The 19,176-nt window shown below is 43.5% G+C and overlaps 1 protein-coding gene across 21 annotated transcripts in view; it reads right to left on the reverse strand.

The window, feature by feature from the left end:
* Positions 1-19,176, reverse strand: part of MACF1 (microtubule-actin crosslinking factor 1) — a 273,897-nt gene that overhangs the window by 162,465 nt on the left and 92,256 nt on the right. For 17 of the 21 annotated variants that reach the window (XM_015572786.1, XM_015572801.1, XM_015572802.1 and 14 more), the window contains exons 1-11: positions 13,761-14,783; positions 5,984-6,150; positions 5,108-5,220; positions 4,899-5,005; positions 4,392-4,511; positions 4,149-4,244; positions 3,121-3,248; positions 2,940-3,033; positions 2,584-2,738; positions 1,647-1,923; positions 321-449 (exon numbers count right to left, since the gene is read on the reverse strand). In XM_015572786.1, the coding sequence (XP_015428272.1) occupies positions 321-449; positions 1,647-1,923; positions 2,584-2,738; positions 2,940-3,033; positions 3,121-3,248; positions 4,149-4,244; positions 4,392-4,511; positions 4,899-5,005; positions 5,108-5,220; positions 5,984-6,150; positions 13,761-14,768 (2,394 nt within the window). In that variant the 5' untranslated portion in view covers positions 14,769-14,783. Of the gene's footprint in view, positions 1-320; positions 450-1,646; positions 1,924-2,583; positions 2,739-2,939; positions 3,034-3,120; positions 3,249-4,148; positions 4,245-4,391; positions 4,512-4,898; positions 5,006-5,107; positions 5,221-5,983; positions 6,151-13,760; positions 14,784-15,628; positions 15,728-19,176 lie in introns of those variants that run through there. The other 4 variants (XM_015572803.1, XM_006777256.2, XM_006777255.2 and 1 more) reach the window with 2 other exon arrangements.

Raw genomic sequence — 19,176 nt, forward strand, 5'->3', positions numbered from 1 at the left:
AGAGGTGAAGTAGAAAGAGCATGAACTCTGGAGCAGAGGGTCTGAGTTTGGAAACTGCACCCACTACTCACCAATACTGACCTTGGCTTTCAGGGTCACTTCTTTTTTGCCAAAAAGAGTTAATAAGAAAAACACCTTTCCCACAAGGTTATTTCAAAGAGCAAAAGGACACTTCATGTGAAAAGGGAGTTTGTTGTAAAGTGCTGCTTATGGTTATCACTCCGTGCCAAAGCCCCCTTCTCCTTAGAGACAGCTGCATTGTGCATACTGCCGTTACCCACCCTGCCCTGCCTCCCTAATGGGTTCTGACTGTCACGCACCTCATACAACCTGGCCTCTTTGACACTTGAGCCCAGCTCTTCCACACTCGTATGAATGTGCTGCTGTGTTTCCAGCTGCAACTCCACACTAGGCAGGTCATTGCCCCATTCTGCTCGCTCCAGTTTCATCTGAAAAAGAAAAGCACATATATAATAACTTACTGCTAAGGTGGCAGAAAAAGAAAATTGTCACAATCAACATTTGGACGAGGGGGCTAGAGGTAGAGGACTGGCAAAAGGGTACCTCTTTTATGACCTCTCACAGAAAAATATGCCATAATCACCCCCCAAGGAGCTAGAGACTAAACCCCATTAGCTACAGCAGCAGAGGCAGGCTTTTGCTGCTGCATTGTGGGAAGATGTTCCCAAATTCACCAACCAGGAAGGTGTGTCCACTGGCTGAAGATGCTTAACTTTACAGTTCAGGCATTTCCCTTTATAGAGCTCTTCATTTCACAATCAAAATGGATATAAGAAAGAAATATCTGAAAATAGTAAGCTTCATTCACAGCATCAACTATTGGCCAATGAATTTTAAAACATTAGCATGTTTTTACATGTTTTTATTTATTGGTACATGGAGGCTCCATCATCAGGAGATGGGAAATACCTCACACAAACAAAAGGGTTAGAAGGATAAGGAGGACAATATTGAACTTGAACTATCATCCTAGAACAGCTGTCGCCAACCGGTGGAGGTCCGAAAGGCTGGCGAACGCTGTCCTAGAATACGTGTAAATAGTGCGCCCTAGGGATGTAGAGTACAGCATAGGGAATATCGTCAATAATATTACAGCAAATACGTATGGTGTCAGATGGATACTAGACTTATTGGGGTGATCACTTCATAAGTTATATATAAATGCCTACTCGCTATTTTGTACACCTGAAAGTAATAGACTATTAGGTCAACTGTAATTGAGAAATACTTTCCTTTTAAAGTGCCCCACAGAATTGTGAAACAAAGAAGCCTTGCTTAAATGTAAGAGTTATGGCCAAACACAAAAAGTGAAGAATAAGCTTCTCTGCCAATGAGGAAATTTCAGAAACGGTAACTGAGATTTATAGACTCTGCAACTTCTCCCACAAGCTCCCACTTGGAGCACAGTTAGCTGAAGGGAAGAAACTCTCTAACGTCTTTAAGTTAGAAAAGTCTATGCTATTCAGTGTGGAATTTTGAGGATGTGAGCTGATCCAGTCCATTTAAAATTTAAGAAAACAGGGGTCTGGGTCCTAGGCAGCATCGATAATTAAGGGATACAGAGCAACGTGGTCCTCTTAGATAAGTTGCTGTGCACAGTACAAGCATCTGGAGTATTCACCCACCTGCATTTCTTCTACCCAAGACAGTAGTTCATACACAAATCGGAGATTGCCTTCATCTTCAGAGGACGAGATAGACACAAGTTCAGCCCGAGTCATGGGCTTTCGGAACCAGGAGGTAGAAGAAGAATGGGTTCCCTTGGTCAGGGGTTCTGCCTTCAGATGAGTAGTGGTTAAAGTAGAGGGTGGAACCAGTTCAAGTGAAGTGAAGTGGCCCTTCCGATACAAGTTTGTGCACTCTAGGCGCAAGGTGACCAGCTCATCCTGCAGACGCATAACCCTGAAATGTAAGAAGAGAAAGGAGGAGGAGACTTACATTTGTAATGTACTTTTTAAAATAAAATCCCCTATCCATTTGACAAGGATGAGGATATCAGGAAAGAAAGAGAAAGTGTTATATGAATGCAAAATGATATTATTAGCATCTTCATTGTACAGAGTTGTAAGAGAGGCAAATATCAAATTACAGTGTTAACTAGAGGGAAGCAAATGCCTGTGCATGTAACTTGTAGGTGGATAACAAAATAAACAACAGATTAGGGGGTCCAAAGATGTAAGTCTTAGTCTTGGCTCTGTATAAGCCATGTGTCCTGGGTGATCTTCATCCCCTTTGTGGGTCTTGGTCTCCCCCTCAACAAAGTGACATATCACATCACCAGCATTCTAAACCAGATCTGGTACCCACTCCTGCAGGCCACTCTGAAGTATGTGGGGTGCTATAAGATACCACAATGATTAGGAAACCCTACACTTACTTAGTGGACAGGACCTGCAATAAGGGGAAATTGTCCTCCACCATGAGAATTTCCCAGCCAAAATACCTGTAGTATTCCTACTGAGACACTGAACTCTAAGGGCAAGTCACAAGATTCAATACTGACTCTTGAGCCATGAGCCTCAGCAGTAAGCAAACTTTCTGTATGAGTCCCATGTTCCTCACCTAAATGCCAGTTCTTCCAGCTGGTAATAATTCTCATCCCGTAGGATCTGGAGATCCACTTGCAGCTGCCTGATAAGACCTTCGCATTCCTGAATGTACATGATGACATCTGACTCGCACTGCACTGGTTGTCCTGACTCCAGGTGAGCGGCGTCCTGAGGGAGAAAGGGAGAGTAAGAGGGGAACACTCCCATTGCTCCCACCCACTAGGACTAGGGAGCCAAGGGGCCCACTGAAATCCCAAGAGTGAGGAAGTAGCACAGCTGGATGCCTCAAATGTTAACTCCAACTACTGGAGCACAGGGCGAGGAGTGGAAGACGTGACAGAAGAAGGGAGACAAAACAGTCAGACTTACAGCCTGCAGTGTATTCTTAGCTAGTGTCAGTTTTTCTTCACAGTTCAAAGCACCATTCTGGATTTTGTTTGCAATTTGTAGCAGCAATTCCAGCCTAAAATAAGATCAAAACCATAGTCAAGTGTAGGGCCCAAAGCAGCCCGGTAAGTAATGTCAGGTCCTCTTCAGGCTCTGGACTCACCTCTCTACAGCTGGTCGAAGGGATTTCTCTCGCTCCAGCATCTCGATGATGAGCTTTCCCCACTCTTCTTCTACATCATTAGGGTGATAACCTTGAGGCAGTTTAATTCGGCCAAATTCAATCCACACCTAAAAAAACCCAGAGATCCTTTCAGTCCAAAGCACAGCCATGCCCCCAGGCCCTGGTTTTAATTTATTCTTTGCCACCACTTCTTGCTTCTTTACCCAGCCATTCAGCAGTTTTCCCCATTGTCTAATAAGAGACAACAATGGAATATTTAGCAATACCTCACCTTGAGGTGAGAGTAAAATAATCACCTCTAAATGCAGGGACTCCTGCTCTAAAGCCTTCCGTTCCTGCTACATGTTACATAACTCTTCCTGTCCTCTCAATAACCCCCATTCAAATGCCCATCTCTATAGCTGCAAATTCTCTAGGAATCAAAATGTGAGTGGAAGTCTCTTTTCTTTCCATCTTAGGGAAGACTTAGCTTCTCTTTGAGAAATGAGAAAACTCACATAAAACTCTAAATTTTGGAATAAAAGTATGTCACATTTTTTAAAAGATTTTTTATTGTTTTTTGTTTTGTTTTGCTTTGTTTTTGTTTTGTTTCCTTTTTGGAGAGAGGAAGAGAGAGAGGGAGAGAAACATTGATGTGAGAGTGAAACATCCATCAGCTGCTTCCTGCACTCCCCCTATCAGGTATGGAGCCCACAACCTGGGCATGTGCCCTGAATGGGAATTGAACCAGCAATCTTTAGGTGCATGGCACAATGCCCAATAAACTGAGTCACACCAGCTAGGGCTAAATGTATTTCACTTTCCAATAGGCCCTTTAGAAAGTGTAGATGGTTTCTATTGCCCCTTCCCACAGATTTTCAAGACCAGCCAAGAGTGATGCCAGGTTTGTCACCCTAGCATATTGCTGTTAATGCAGGTTGAGAAGAGGATGCAGGAGGTCTAACAAAGACACAACAAAAGAGCAAACCAGCAACCCCCAAGTCTCAGCAAAGGATAAGCTTCCTTACCTCCAATAATTTATACAATTCCTCAATTCTTGCTTTTTCTCTCTCCTTGGCCAGAATTTCTGTTTCTTTGAAGTGTATATACTGGTTATAAAGTGCCTACAAAATTAAAATTTGGTGAATAAATGGGTACAAACAATGTGGCCCAAAATTGGTACCACCTCACCCAGAAACCAGCAGCAACAGCTCCGAGACTTATTCCTTAGAATTAATTTATAAAAAATCAATGCACGTCCATAATTTTACCTTTAGTTCAACAGGGTTCTGGGGAAAAGATTTATCTGACATCAATAGTGTATGCTGTTTGATCCAGGGAATGAGGGAGTCCACTCGGCTTTGGTATTCTTGCCACCTGGAGTCTACTTCCTAATGTCAAAGGTAAATAAATATCACACATTTTCATTCTGATTAGCAGTATGAAAAACAAGCACATCAGAAAGTAGCTCAGGCCACCCAAAACACATAAAATCCGTTTCCTGTCCAATGTAACACTCAGAGTCCCAGTTTCAAAGCTCCTCAAGGGCTCGCAAGATGGGATTCAATTTCCTGACACCTAGAATAGTCTAGGCTAGATGCTACAAAATTAGTGACAGACTCACTCCCAGGGATCAAGGACAATGACCGTGTATGAATACGGTGTAGATTCAGTTTGCTCTGTATAAAAATGCTCTGTATACAGTGAAAACTATGGTTGACTCAGTACATTCTACCCAAACAAATCGAAGTCAGAAGGTATTTTAAGGGTTCTTTTACCGTAGCACTGATCCCTTCTCCACCCTCAGGGACTTTAGGGAAGGCATCATAAATCGAAGACACATAAGTGATTACAGACTTTTCATCGGGAGATGGCACATCCACATCTGAGAGGAAGGGTAAGAAATGTCTTAGTCAGAACAAAGGGACCTGCCAGGAGAAGGAACAATAAATACTGCCAAACATACTCAACTTGGGTCCACTCTCACCTTCTGCGTCTAGCAGCCGGGTGACGCCCAGTCTTTCTGCCACTTCGAAAGCCTGCTCCAGGTTCTCGCGGTTACTCTGGATCTGTACCCTCTCCATGTCCACCAGATCCGGCCTGTGAAAGTCCACCAAGGCACGTGGAAGGTCACCGTCTACATGCCACACGTGAGTTCACACAAAGAAAACCTGAACAGTACCCGGTACTAATTCCATTTTCAACTACACTTCAGGAGCCCAGTGCTGCCTAATTCAAAACTTACACAGCAGCAGCCTTGCTGTATTTCATGGGAAAGGTATCATCAGCTACGACAGAGTGGAAATGGGGGGAGAGAGAGGGCCATGTTTATGACCACTAAAAGTGCATGAATTTTTATCATTCAAAAATCCTGTCTTCCTCGCTCATCTCACTCCAGCCACCTGCTCGTCCTCAGCTCTCTAAGCAAGCCTCCACGTCTGTACTCGGTACTTCCTCCAACTGAACTCGCTGACCCCTAGAGGCCTGCGTGGCTCATGCCCTCACGGCTCTACTCCAACAGCCTCATCCGAGAGACCATCTCTGACCCTCTGTCCAAAATCCCACAACCCCCCATCTGTCACTCTCTATCCCTCCATTGCACTTAGCACTGCAGAACGGCAAAAATGTATTTGTATGTTGCCTAATAAACAAATAACCTCCATGAAAGCAAGAACTGCTGTTGTTTTGTTTACTGCTATCTGTGCCCAGTGCCTAGAACACTAGGAGTTCAATACATATTCCTCTTTTAACTGTATACAATGAATCAGATTCTTGGTTGAGAGGGAAAGTGATATAATAATTAATTACAAACAAGAGATGAGAAGAAACCCCTCCAGGCATACTGAAATTCTACTGCATCTACCTGTACCGATGAATAAGTGCATTGAACATCTTCCCATCACTCCAGCAGGAAGAGAAGTTGGTGCACTTGATTCCTGTGTAACCAGCTGTCACCTTCTGGGTCCATAGGAGCAGCTTCTCCTTGGCTGACATGTCCCCGGACTCTCCACTAATGTAGATGTCAGAGATCTGCCGAAAGATAGGACACGGAGTAACCTTCTCTCTTCATGCATTATGGCTCTTGGTAGGAGGTTTGGGCAGGGAAGGCATGGCGTGGCCACAGAACACCGGTCCCTCAGACAGTTCCATTAGGTGTAGTATGGAGTAACCGCTTCCCCAGTGATCAGTACCAGGGACAATTGACAACAGGCACTTTTGAGTGTCTGAATACTAACTTTATAAACTCAACTCATAATCGGTTAGATCAAACATCAGCAGAAGATACTTTAAAATTCAAAAGAAACCAGGGCTAGAAACTTTTACTAATACTTTATTGAGTATGAAAGAAAGCTGCAGGCTAATCTTACTAAGATGTCCAAAGAAAGGCTATGAGAACAAAAGAATATGGGTAGCCTGCATGGAGTCTTGAAAGGGGAAATTAGTAAGTACTGCCTCTAAGATTTTGACAGTAAAATGGTGACCTACCCAGTACATTCCAAGATTCTCGTCCCTTGATAGATACATTTCAATCAGGCTGCCAAACTTTGACAATGCCAGCTTATAAATTCATCCTACAAATCCATCGCCCACCCACCACCTCTCTGCTCTGACACTATATTTACCTGACAACCTTCACATTATTATGTCCTTCCCATATAATATCCTAAGGCAACAAAATGCAGAGTGGCATTTCAAATACTGTATCACCGGGCAGTTAAATTCTTTTTTTGTTTTGTTAATCCTCACCCAAGGATATTTTTCAATTAATTTTTAAATTCTTACTGTAAATTAATTAAATTGCACCAATCAATCTCTAACAAGTATTATCACACTGTAAGTCATTCCCCTAAAACTCAATCAACTCCAAGTATACGGGGTGAGAAGGAGCTACAGGATTGCAAAGCTGAGGGCCCAACAATAATGGATAAGCCAAGCCATCATCCTGTAAGTCCAGTGAAAATAGCCCCTCCCTGGTGCCAATTCTACTCCAGTGCTCCTCAACATTTCTAGCTGTTGTTTCAATGACTAGATAACCCCTCACCAGTGACCTATCCCAGTTCGTTCCCTATAGCCACTTCACATACATATTAAGGCAACACACTGTTGGGCACAGGAAATAGATTTGTTGAAGTTAAAAGGGATAGAACTTGAATAAACAAAATGAAATCTGAGTTTTTGTATTTTTTACTCAAAAAAGAAATTCCAGTTAATTGACATTGCATGACTATATGTCCGGTACAACCACAGTCCGTCTCTCTGATAGCATTACTTATCTGCCAATCACAGTATCTTTGTATATTGCACTGAAAATAGTTCAATGAACAGCTTTACTTCGGATTTTCTACAAAGCTTTAATGAGACAGGGAAGTGTTTGGGTCCCTGGAGGGTTGGATTAAGGTCCTTCCTAGACTGTGACCTGAATGAGAAAAATGGGATTATTGTCACAACCATCTCAGGAATTAAATTTGGCGTTTGTCCCTCTCTTCTTTTAATACTCACACATGATGAGCACAGTGCTGTCCTTTGGAATACACAGAAGCTTCTACCTTAATCTGCCAAATGCAGAAACCCAGCTTCAGTGTCGGGGAGCTTTCTCCCGCCTCTGGATTTTTAAAAGGCAGCCTTGCAGAGGGGGAGACAGCCTCCCTACCATCCAGAGACAATGCATACCTGCCTCATGAGGCTTAATTCATTCCTTTTCTGAAACATATCTAGAAACTTAATTTGTTCTTAATAATTGAATAAGGATTTACTAAATACCTCATCTGTGCTTAACACAACTCCAGGCACCACAAAGAAGAAAAACATAACACCATTTATTTATTCATTCTGTTGTTATTTCTCGAGCAACCAACCACTATGTTCAAGGAGCTGTGTTTAAGTCCTTGGTATCTCAAGATAAAAGCACAACCCTGAGCTCAAGTTCAAGCCATTTAGTAGGGAGACAATGTACTGTACAGAGAGGTCAACACTGACAGAGATAAGCAAGTAACCCAAACCAGCAATTCCAAGGAACTTCTCTGGGACAACAAAATCTGTGCTGAGTTTTAAGATATGAGTAGAAATTAGCTAGGTGAGAAGGGGGAAACAAAAAATGGACATGCTTGCTCTGCAGGTTCTTAGTTAAGACATGCCATACCTGGCTGAAATAAGGCAGTCCCCAAACTTTCCCAAATGGTAATAGGTGAATGGAAGAAAGGAATTGTAGTCCTCTTGAATATATAAACTTTTTGAAATTTATTTACACATACAATTATTTAAAATTAAGCAGTATATCTAATACATTACTTTTTTCTTTTTTATATGTATTTTTATTGATTTCAGCAAAAAAGGGAGAAGGAGAAAGAGACAGAAATAACAATGATGAGAGAGAATCATTGATTAGCTGCCTCCTGCACGTCCCCTATTGGGGATGGAGCCCACAACCTAGACATGTGCCCTTGATTGGAATCGAACCCAGGACCCTTCAGTCCACAGGCCAACGCTCTATTTACTGAGCCAAACCAGCTAGGGCTATAATGCATTAGTTTAATGCCTTTTCACTTTTACATTTCATAAAACCATGTTATTCAAACTCTGCATCTTTGACATCAATGTCTTTTCCACCAATAAATCTACTTTAAAAAAATAAAGCTGTTGTTTGAATATTCTAGAAAACATCTTCTACATTTCTAAGATTTCAGAGATACAACACTTTTTAAATCCATGCAGTCACTGGAAATTTCACTCCCAGCCAACAAGAATCCAGTTGCATGACACTGGGTTAGTTTTGGCTTCATCATTCTATTGGTGTTTACTTATGATTTCTGTAATGTGACCACTTGCTGTCTGTGGGTGTTTTATAAGTATCTGAGTAATTTTTTTTTAAGTTTTTAATGTGATTACTACTTATATATAATTATCTTTAACACCTCAAATTAGGAGGTTAAATTCCCAAGAACAGTAACTAAAACTTTCTTAAATTTTTGGTCTCTCCTTTTTGTTTAATCAGCTATGTCAGTTAATCTCTACAAAAATTGATATACTAGTAAATTGAACTAGCAGATGGTGACCCAAATTCATTCATCCTTTTCCATGAAATGACTATGATTTCACTGACAGCCCAATAAGAAACTTTATAAAGTAAAATACAAAGAGAATCTCTTTTTTCTGAGGGCTAATGCCTGGAGGGGAAAAAAGTCTTACCTTATATTTAGTCATATGTGGTAGATCACATGAAAAAGTTACATATAATTTATGACCCAAAGGATCAACAATAATATAGTACATGAAGATATTCAAAAGAGGATCTTGGCAGAATGAATACTAAGTATGGATTGAAGTGATAAAAAGTATTTCTTAATGAAATATGATTTCAATTCACACTTGAAGGATATTATAGAACAGAGGAAGAGAAAGAGGAAATGAATTCTAGGCAGAAAGTAGAGACAAAGATTGGAAGTTGAAATAAGTTAAAACAGGAATAGTAGATGATTAAGGGGTTGACCTGTTAAAATAAGAAGGTTCAAATTGGCAACTGATATAGGAGAAAAGATTAGATAGATGATGAGGTGGGAGGTGTGGCTGGAATACCAGGCTGAGGAGTTTGGATGCTGGATAAGCCTATATATATAACTCTCAGGGACTAAGACTAGGTGTAATGAACAGATACTTGATTCTCATGTCCTGAAATTCTAGCTGACCTCATCCCACAACAGAGAAGGCACCAGACTTTAAAAACTTTCACTTGAGAGCAGACGAGGGTACAGAACAGTTATTCATGAAAAATGCCTGGATAGAAGTATCTAAGGACAGCTGTGTTTTACCAACATCAGGCTCAGAGAGAGGTCGGGGGTCAGTATTCCAATCTGAATCTTGAAGGTCCCTCTACGGAATATATTAACTAGAATGGAAACCCTAGGTCATAGAATATGGATATTTTTCCATTCTACTATATAGTGTCAAACTATCCTCCAAATAACAGTACCAATTTGTACTTCCACCCAAAAGATATGAAGAGGTTTTCTATCACTCTACATCCTGGCCCACACTAGGCATTTCTAGATTTATTTTCTGCCCATATGATGAGTGTGAAATGTATCTTGTTTTGATTTCTACTAGTGTATCTTTGATTGCTAGTGAGGAAGATGCCTGTGTATGAAGTATTTGGGTTTTCTTTTTTGCAAGTTGCTTATTCCTGGGCTTTCCCCTATTTTTCTAATTCTTGCTTATTTGTAGCAATTTCTTAACATTTATTGTTTACTTGTATTAATTCATGTAATTCTCACAGCAACCCCACAAAGTGTATACTACACTTATCCTCATTTTACAAATGAGGAAATTATGTCACAGAGAAGTTAAGTAACTTGCTCCGAGGTATAGTGCTAGTGAGTAGAAGATCAGAAAGCCCAGCTTAGCTCCACACCCGTAACCACTCCTCCCACACTACACTCCCTGTGTTGTAGATATTCATCCTTTTTGGTATATGCAGCATAAAATCATTTTTCCAGTATTTTTCTTAACTTTCCATTTGAAGTGAAAAATTAAAAATGCATACAAAGAGAGACAGAATGTACCCATAACCCAGTTTCAGCCATTATCAACTCATAACTTATCCTGTTTCATCTATACTCTACCCACTTCATCCATCCCCTATTATTATGAAGCAAATTCCAAATACATCATTTCTTCCATAAACACTTCAGTATGTATCTCTAAAAGATAAGGACTCTTTAATATAATCGTACCACCACTGTTATACCTACAAAATAATAATGATTCCTTTTAAGTAAATTTTTTTTAAAAAAATCCTTTCTTAAACAAAACTCTTAACTATAATTTTAACTGCTACATTCCTACAATCATATCTATTTAATTTTGCTCTTTTCTTGTAATACAAAACCAGTGTCAGTAAAACAACTTTTCCTATAACTAAAGAGAACTCGGAAAGGGATACTGGTAAACTGAAAGAATGAGTCCAGAAAATAATATACCAACTGATTGCTTCCTCAGCATTACTAGCCCCCAACTATAGATCTCACTGTCACCCGAGACTGTAGGGTCTATGGGGTGCGTGGCAAGGACATTGGCATAAAGCCCAATTCTTCACTCGTAGGACCCACTAACAGTGTGGCAGGAAACTGGCAGTGGGAGCCAAGATAGGGAGGAGGAGGGGATTTTCAACAATTTTCCTTGTTCCAAAAAGCCAGGTATTGTGGAGTAGGGAGTCCTCCTGAGAGAAGGACTGGCCAGAGAAGGCCTTGGTCTGACATCAAAGTTCAATGCTGTTAACCCACTCCCGTCCAGCTCCAAATCCTCATCTACTTGTCACTCTGAAACCATTCTTGCCAGCTGACCCCTGCCATCCTACTTCTGTGTTAACTATTTCTTGACAAGGAGAGAATCAACTATGCCAGGTGAACAGGAAGTAGACCATTTCTCTTCTTTTATCTAAAACCTGCATTCCTAAGAATAAGGAGTTTCCATTTCTTTCTATCCTGAAAGAATCAAAACCCACTGCAAAGGGTATGTCCAGCCACAGCCTGGTCCCCATTACCATGCTCTGGGCTGACCAACAAGAGATACTATACAGCCTGAGTTATGCCAAGGACAGACACCTCTCTGGAACTTGAATTATTTTCTGAAGAGGGTTACTGCTCTAACATATTGAAAACAAAACATACTGAACAGCAAAATAATCACACCACTCTCAATACAGCCCAACTACTGATCATGGTCCAAAGGTTTCTCCCACCTCTTCTTCCTCCCTCCCTCCCTCCCTACCTCCCTCTCTCCCTCCCTCCCTTCCGATATATTTGTATTGATTTCAGAGAGGCAGAGAGAGGGAGAGGGAGATAGAAACATCAATGATGAGAGAGACTCATTGATTGGCTGCCTCCTGCACACGCACACTGGGGATCAAGCCCACAACCTGGGCATGTGTCCTGACTGGGCATCAAACCCTGACCTCTTGATTCATAGGTTGATGCTCAACCACTGAGCCATGCACACCAGCCGGGCCAATCTTTTTCTTAAGACTCCGCATGGAGGGGTTCTGAACCTTCCCTCCCAGAGAGGAAATCCCATACTAAAAGTGCCATGGTCACTACGGTCCATTATCTAGAACTGATTTCCCTTAAAATTTCCTACTCCTAACTTTCTAAACATCTCTCTCATTTATGAGCATGAATCCTAAAATATTATGATGCTTCCACAACTTCTACTTAATGTTAGTGGTATCAAAAGAGCAACCAGCTCAGCAGTTGGTTTTATCCCCAACTACTCTACATCCATTCCCTATAACGATGAAAGCTGACTGATATTCCTTCTTATTTCGTGAAACTCAAATACTTGTACACCCCACCCCAGCAACCTGGCTGCCTTCCTTCCCACCTTCACACACATACACCCACCCACACACACACACACACGCACGCACGCACGCACATATACACTTTTATATGGGAAAGTCCAGGGCGGCCTCTTGCCTAAGCATATAATGAATATTTTTCAGTGGCCACTTTTCCCTGCAACTGCTGTGAGTCTCCAAACTCTGTAATAACACAGAGCACTGAGATGGGCCTGTTATGCAGGAAACTCCTCCCCAAAGGGGACATTGTAAACACATCAGCTTAAATGTGTGTCCCTCCCCGCCTCACGCTGCTGGTGATCAGCAGGCACCAGCAGGCAGGCCACATCCCTGTGGTGCAGACATCAAGGCGGCTGCCCTACTTCACCTCCCACCTCTTGCTGCTCTGGGACCCTAAAGTGTTTACTCCTGCTGCAGAGGGTGACAGGCCAACAACAGTTCTTCGGTCCCTGGTGAATTGTAACTTCAGTCACGGCCACCCAGGGCCTTGCTGAGTCCTCCTTCCCTCTCGGGGTTCAGATTTCTTGAATTCTCACTTGCTCCTTGTTCCTAAAAACATTCCCAGCACCCAGCATCATCACTACTACCACCACCAAGGCCTTGGTATATACTTCACAAACAAAAACCTGTCGGAGCCATAAACAAGTCCCATCCAAATACCAACTTTTTCTAGCCTCAAACCTTAAAACTGCCCTAACCCCCTCTGGGGATTAATCTCCAGACCACTGTACGTCCCTCTCATCGAACGCTGGAATCAGGAACCGAAGGAGGACTATCCCGTCCACCTCTACAAATACCGAGTGAGTGCTGTCACTAGCTGTGTCCCGAGGAGTGGGATTGCATCAGCTCTAGTAAGGACGTCATAAGTGCAATTACACCCAAGTCAGCTCCTCTGTTCTTCAACATTCCTCACCCTTCTCCACTCATTTCAGAGACTCTACACCACAAGCTCCTTGTGCGGGGAAGCTGACAAGCAGACCTGCCCGAGAGTAAGTACTAACTAGCAAAGCACCTTGAGATAGCCCCACCAGAAAGCTCGGGCAATTGTGCTGCACGGTTACCCGGAATCAGGGACTCCCAGAGGCAAGGCTGGGCTCCAAGCATCCAGGGGCAGCCCTCAGGCAGACTGTTTGCCAAGCCCAGCAGCCACTCACTCCCAGTCCCCAACATCGGCCAAGTTTGGGAAGCCCCAAGATCCTCACTGCTCACTCCACTCCACTCCACTTAAATAAGCTTTTGGGCCAGGACTCCCAGCAGCTGCTTGCATATCCCCTCGAACAGGCCCACCTACCTCCTCCAGACCCCATGATGGGGTGTGGCTTGCCTCCAAAGAAAGGGTGCCGTCCTCTTCTGAGAAGGACATGGAGCTCTTTCCTGGTTCTGTATCTTTCGGTCGGATGCCACGTAAGTGCGGCCCACTGCTGCCATAGCCAGAGGTGGAGGGCAAAATGCTCACAGTCATGCCACTGACGGACACATCACTCTGAGAAGCAGGCAGTCTGGGACCCTGGTGGGGCACTCGACCCATGTGGGCAGGCTCTGCGCCTCTGTGGCCCCTCGACTGCTCCGACAGTGATGAAGGGACAGAATGCTCTGCAATCCAGGAACCTGTCTCAGAGGCACTTAAAATACCCTTGGATCCTCCCCACACACTCCAGCCCCCTGGAAGTTGGTCTTCATTTCCTGTGTTGCTGGGGAAGGTGCTGCTCTGACATCCAGGCGGAGTGTCTGCTTTCTCCGCGGCAGTCTCCCCTTGCAAAGGCAGCAGCACAGCCCTGCTGCTGCAGGATGCTGTCCTCGGAAATTCCACCAGTTGGCTCACTGACTTCTCACAGTTCCTCTCTGCTGGGTTATCAAGCAGGTGAGCGATGACAGTCATCCCCTCTTCCAGGGAATCCCAGACCCCTCTGGCAACTGATGACTCATTCTCTAGCAAAAGGTGGGCAGTCTGGATCTCCCCGTGGAATCTCTCCTTCACCTGCACGATCATCCCTTGATCTCCCACTCCTGAGCTGGGGGCTGAGGCCTCGGGCACTAACATGTCTGGAGGGGGATGTTCCACCCCTCCCACGCCTTCCTCCTTCTGGAGACTCACTATGAACTTCCTCAGGGTTTCTGTTTCTTCAATGACTCCCGTTCCTTCCAAGGGTTCTTCCTCAGGGGATACCTCTGGAGTAGGGGTTTTCTTCCCCCTCCACTTCCTTTTGAACCGAACCCTTTTCTTAGGAGATAGAGGAGCCTTCTCAGGAATAGCTACTGAATTTTTTGGCTCCTTAACACAGCCCAGTGAATTTCCCATCGCTTTCCTCTCCTAATCGCAGCAAAAATGCAGCTAAGCCAGTCCTGGGATCCCAGAGAAATCCCAACCGTGGCTTCATCGGATTAGATGCACATTTAAAAACATGCACTGTGCCGGCAATCCTTCCAATTCTTCCTCCCTCCCTCCCCGCCTCTCTGTCTCTCCCAGCCGCTGCCGGTTCAGACAGCCATCTTACAGGCTCAGAGCTGCAACAAGACAAATTCAAAGCATCTCACTGCAGTTCAGAAATCACTTGACCTAAAAGCAGACAGAAACCGGATTGGCTGCAGCTTCATCTCTCCAAATATGAGGTAATTGGAGCACTGCCCTCAGAAACACAAACAGAAAGCAGAAAGGAGGTAGAGACCAGGAGAGGGGAGAAATCAGGGAGAGGGAGGAGCAGGGGGAGATTGTAAGAGTAAAGGGAAAAGGGAGGGGGAAGAGGAGAGGCCACGGGGAAGGTAATGTGAAGGAAGAAGGAGGAGGAGGAGGAGGAGGAGTAAAAGGGAAAAAGCAAACCAGCACTGGAACCAACCAGGAATGGAAGGACCAAGGGCTGGGGATGCTGCAATTATGGCCCCCAGACTCTGAAAGGAAACAGATTGCAATTGTTGCACCAAGACATCCATAAGAAAATATCTAGCAAGACAGACATATTCTCTATTTTTTTCTGGTCAGAAATAAAATTATTTTAATCAAATTATAACCTAAGAGAGACTAGAGCCTAATTCTTAGAGTTAAGAAACACAGGCTTTAAAAATCTAGCCTCTCGTAGCTTTTATTGAGAGGGAGGGAGGGAGGGAGGGAGAGAGAGAGAGAGAGAGACAGAGAGAGAGAGAGGGAGGGAGAGAGAGAAATACCTGTTAAATCTGCTGATCAATGACACACACAGGAAAAACCTGGAAATCAGTTCTGAATGCAGGATCTGGACACTCGGTAAGAAGGACCCCACTTGCAAATACAACAGCGAGGCAGCGTCTCTACTAAGGGCTATGTGAGGGCATAGTGCTGCTGCTGCTGACAGCTAACTACTTCAGCATTTGTTCTACGCTAAGCCCTGTGCTAAGCTATGGATTATCTTATTTAATTCTCACAGTAACCATAAAAGGTCAAAACTATTATTTTACATTTGACAGGAGTTTAAGAAAGTTGATCAGTTTGCTCAAGGCTACACGGCTAGTAAGTAGCAAAGCCAGAACCTGAGTTGCTGTTTAAGACTTTTAAGATCAATCCCACGTCACACGAGCTCTAATTGTGGCTGGGATGGAAGTCTGTACTTGGTTACATAAAACAAGAAGGTCCCCTACTGTTCTGGATTGGCTACTAGACTCACTTGGACCCAGGGCTCAAACAAAGAGATAACACTTGCTATTTAGGAACAAGGGAGGAAGTTGCTCAAATGAGGCCTGGATGGTTGTTACTTAAATTGCAATAGGGCAGGAAATGTGAAGAACAGGTCTACAAGAAATTGGGTTCAAAAGTCGCCCTGTTTATCACTGGGATTTGTCCACCCGGGTTTTCAGTATAGTGCCTGACAGAGGACATACCACCCCCCAAAGGGCTCTGAATGGAGTAGAAGGAAAGGGGTTACATGAGTTTCTTCTGAGCTGCAGTTATTTCGTCTCTGCCGAAAGGATCCAGCCCACACAGCGAGAGCAGCAGCCTGCCCAGCGCTAGCTCCGTCAGCCCTGAATAGTGGTATCAGTAGAGCTCTAGCCACCTTTCCTGGACACTTACAAGTCGCCCTCCACAAAAGAAGAGCAACAGAAGCCCCAAATCAGCAGCCCCCACACAACCACTTCTGAGGCCCTGCTGACAGCCGTGCTTCACAGCTGCAGTGGGCAGCTCTCCCTCAGCCTCTGCCAACCACAAAGCTGCAGCACCATCTCATGGCCACCACAGGCCACAGCAAGCAACAAGAAGAGGAGATCAGCCTGAGACATAAACTTAATCAGACTACCGACAGCATTTACTCACCAAAAACCTGGCATTCCAATGCAATTCTCTAGGCAGGCACCAAGAGAACTGGAACTTTTAAGATGCATACCTTAAGGACTAAGCTTGAATTTTATTCATGAAATACAAGCAAATCAAATTTCTGAAACTGATCAACTCAGGGCCAAAAGAGACAGCTGTTTAATATGACTGTTGCTGCTGTAGGTTTTTCTGAGAAGCCTGACAGAATGGGGCACACTGACTTTTGGGAGCATTTTGTTTGTTTGTTTTTCTTTTTTTAAATGTTTTTCTTTGTTGATTAAGGTATTACATATGTGTCCTTATCCCCCATTGCCCCCCCAAAGCCCCCACTCATGCCCTCACCCCCCTGGTGTCTGTGTCCACTGGTTACAAGGTCCTTTGGTTGATCTGGGAGCATTTTTTTTAAACTTTTGCATATGTCGGACAAATCAGGCTTTATTTCCTTCTGCTCCAGAGAAATACGGTCTAGGAAAGGAGCAGAGGGGTTTACTATGACAGACCCAGGTTCAAGTCCCAGCTGTTAACTCAGCAGTTATGCAGCTTGCTAGGTGATTCCGTTCCTTACCTGTGAAATATGAACACCACCAACTACTAAAGGGGCTGCAGAAAAGGTGAATGAGATCGTGTCTATAAAGTGCTTGGCTCAGTGCCTGGTCTACAGTAAACCCCTTTGCTTCCCATTTATCCCTGGAGCTAAAAGACTCCCCCACCGCCGCCACCCACCAGGCCCTAACAGACGCCTTTTCCTGACGAGGCTCTAGGAAAAGGCCTGTTCCAGGCTCCAACGTTTGGCTACTTCTTTTTCTTTGCAGGGGCTCTGCTCCCACTATTCAACTGCGTTAACTCCGACCACCGGGACTTTCCCTGGGTCTTTTTCTAGTTTAGCTGAGCTCTCAACAAGTGGCCTGCTGCCTTCTGGGAAAGCACTCGCAGGGCTACCTGTTCTTCCTGCTTCTCCAGTGGCTTCTTCTCATTAACTGTTTACTCTCCATAGAAATCCCACCAAGACAGCCAGAGTGAGATCCAGTGAAAGAGCTCCCTCATTCACCCACAGACATGACCAGTGCCTCATCTATACGCCAAGGACCAAGCACCGTAAAGTTCACAAAAATGTAACCCTCAAGTCCACCCATCTGAGACCACCCTTGATCTGAACTCCCTGAAGTTTTTACATTTCAGTGCTAGACATACACTAGTATTTAACAAACTATTGAGTTGGAAAACTAATTTCATCAGATTCTGACTTCCAAGAACTTACGTTTATCTAGATGTAAAACCCAAAAAATCAGTTGGTCTCTGTTTGCTCATCAGCAAATGGGCACAGGAAAACAGACATCACAGTCTATTTCTCTGGACTACCCCACCACACACTGAGATCAAATTCATAAAATACTCCTTCACTCAACATATACTGAATGCCTATTCTATGCCAGTCACAGAAAACAAGAGACAAAACCCCTGCTGTTATTAAACCTGCATCCTAGCGCAGGGATCCACACAACAAATATGTCAAATGGTCGTAGGTGTTATCCAACACAGCACTGTAAGTCATGCAGTGCTTCTGAGAGTAATTCGGCAAAATAAAGGAACGTGTACAACCCAGCAATTACAGGCCAGGTATCTATCCAAACACCCGCTTGCCTGTATGCATAAGGGCACATGTGTGCAGGTGTTAAATGCAATTATGACTGCCTTCTTCATACAATTAAATAACAAACTGCAAACAATAGCTGCTGCACAGGGGCAGGGGCTCCACTCACATTACAGGCCAAGTAAACTACCCAAGATGAACAAATCCGGTCCTCCTTCATCAACATGAATAACCCTCAAAACCAGAGAGTACATAAAAAAAGAGTATGTAGCAGATACTCCCTGGGTCAAACATGAAAACATTCACACTACAGCACACACTGTTCACGAATACCTCTTCTGTCTGAAAGGTTCAAAAGCATACATGGGAATGACACACATCAACTTCAGGATAGTATTTACCTGGGGGTTGGAGGGACCAAAAAAATTGGCTTTATCTACAATGTTTTATTTCTTTAAAGAGAAAGAGAAAAAAATCTGAAGCAAATGTAACAAAAATATTAGCATCTGTTTAATTTTGAAGGTGACCACACATACATGAAGACCTATTATATGCTTTTCTGAGTACTTGAGATTTTCATAACTAAAAACTTAAAATAAAAAGAATCCCTACCATTTAGCACATACCTTTTTAATATGTGTTAAACATTTTGGAAACCATAAACCTCTTTATAACGTTATCAATACTACCAGTCACATCAGTAAGTAGCAAATTTTTTACAAATGTTTTTACTTATTTTTAGAGAGAGAGGAAGGGAAAGGGAGAAACCTCAATGAGTAACGTGGACGGGCCGCCTCCTCACACACACACTGGGGCTGGAGCCTGCAACCCAGCATGCAA

This window comes from Myotis davidii, unplaced genomic scaffold (assembly GCF_000327345.1).
Source record: "Myotis davidii unplaced genomic scaffold, ASM32734v1 scaffold88, whole genome shotgun sequence".
NCBI classification, from domain to species: domain Eukaryota; kingdom Metazoa; phylum Chordata; class Mammalia; order Chiroptera; family Vespertilionidae; genus Myotis; species Myotis davidii.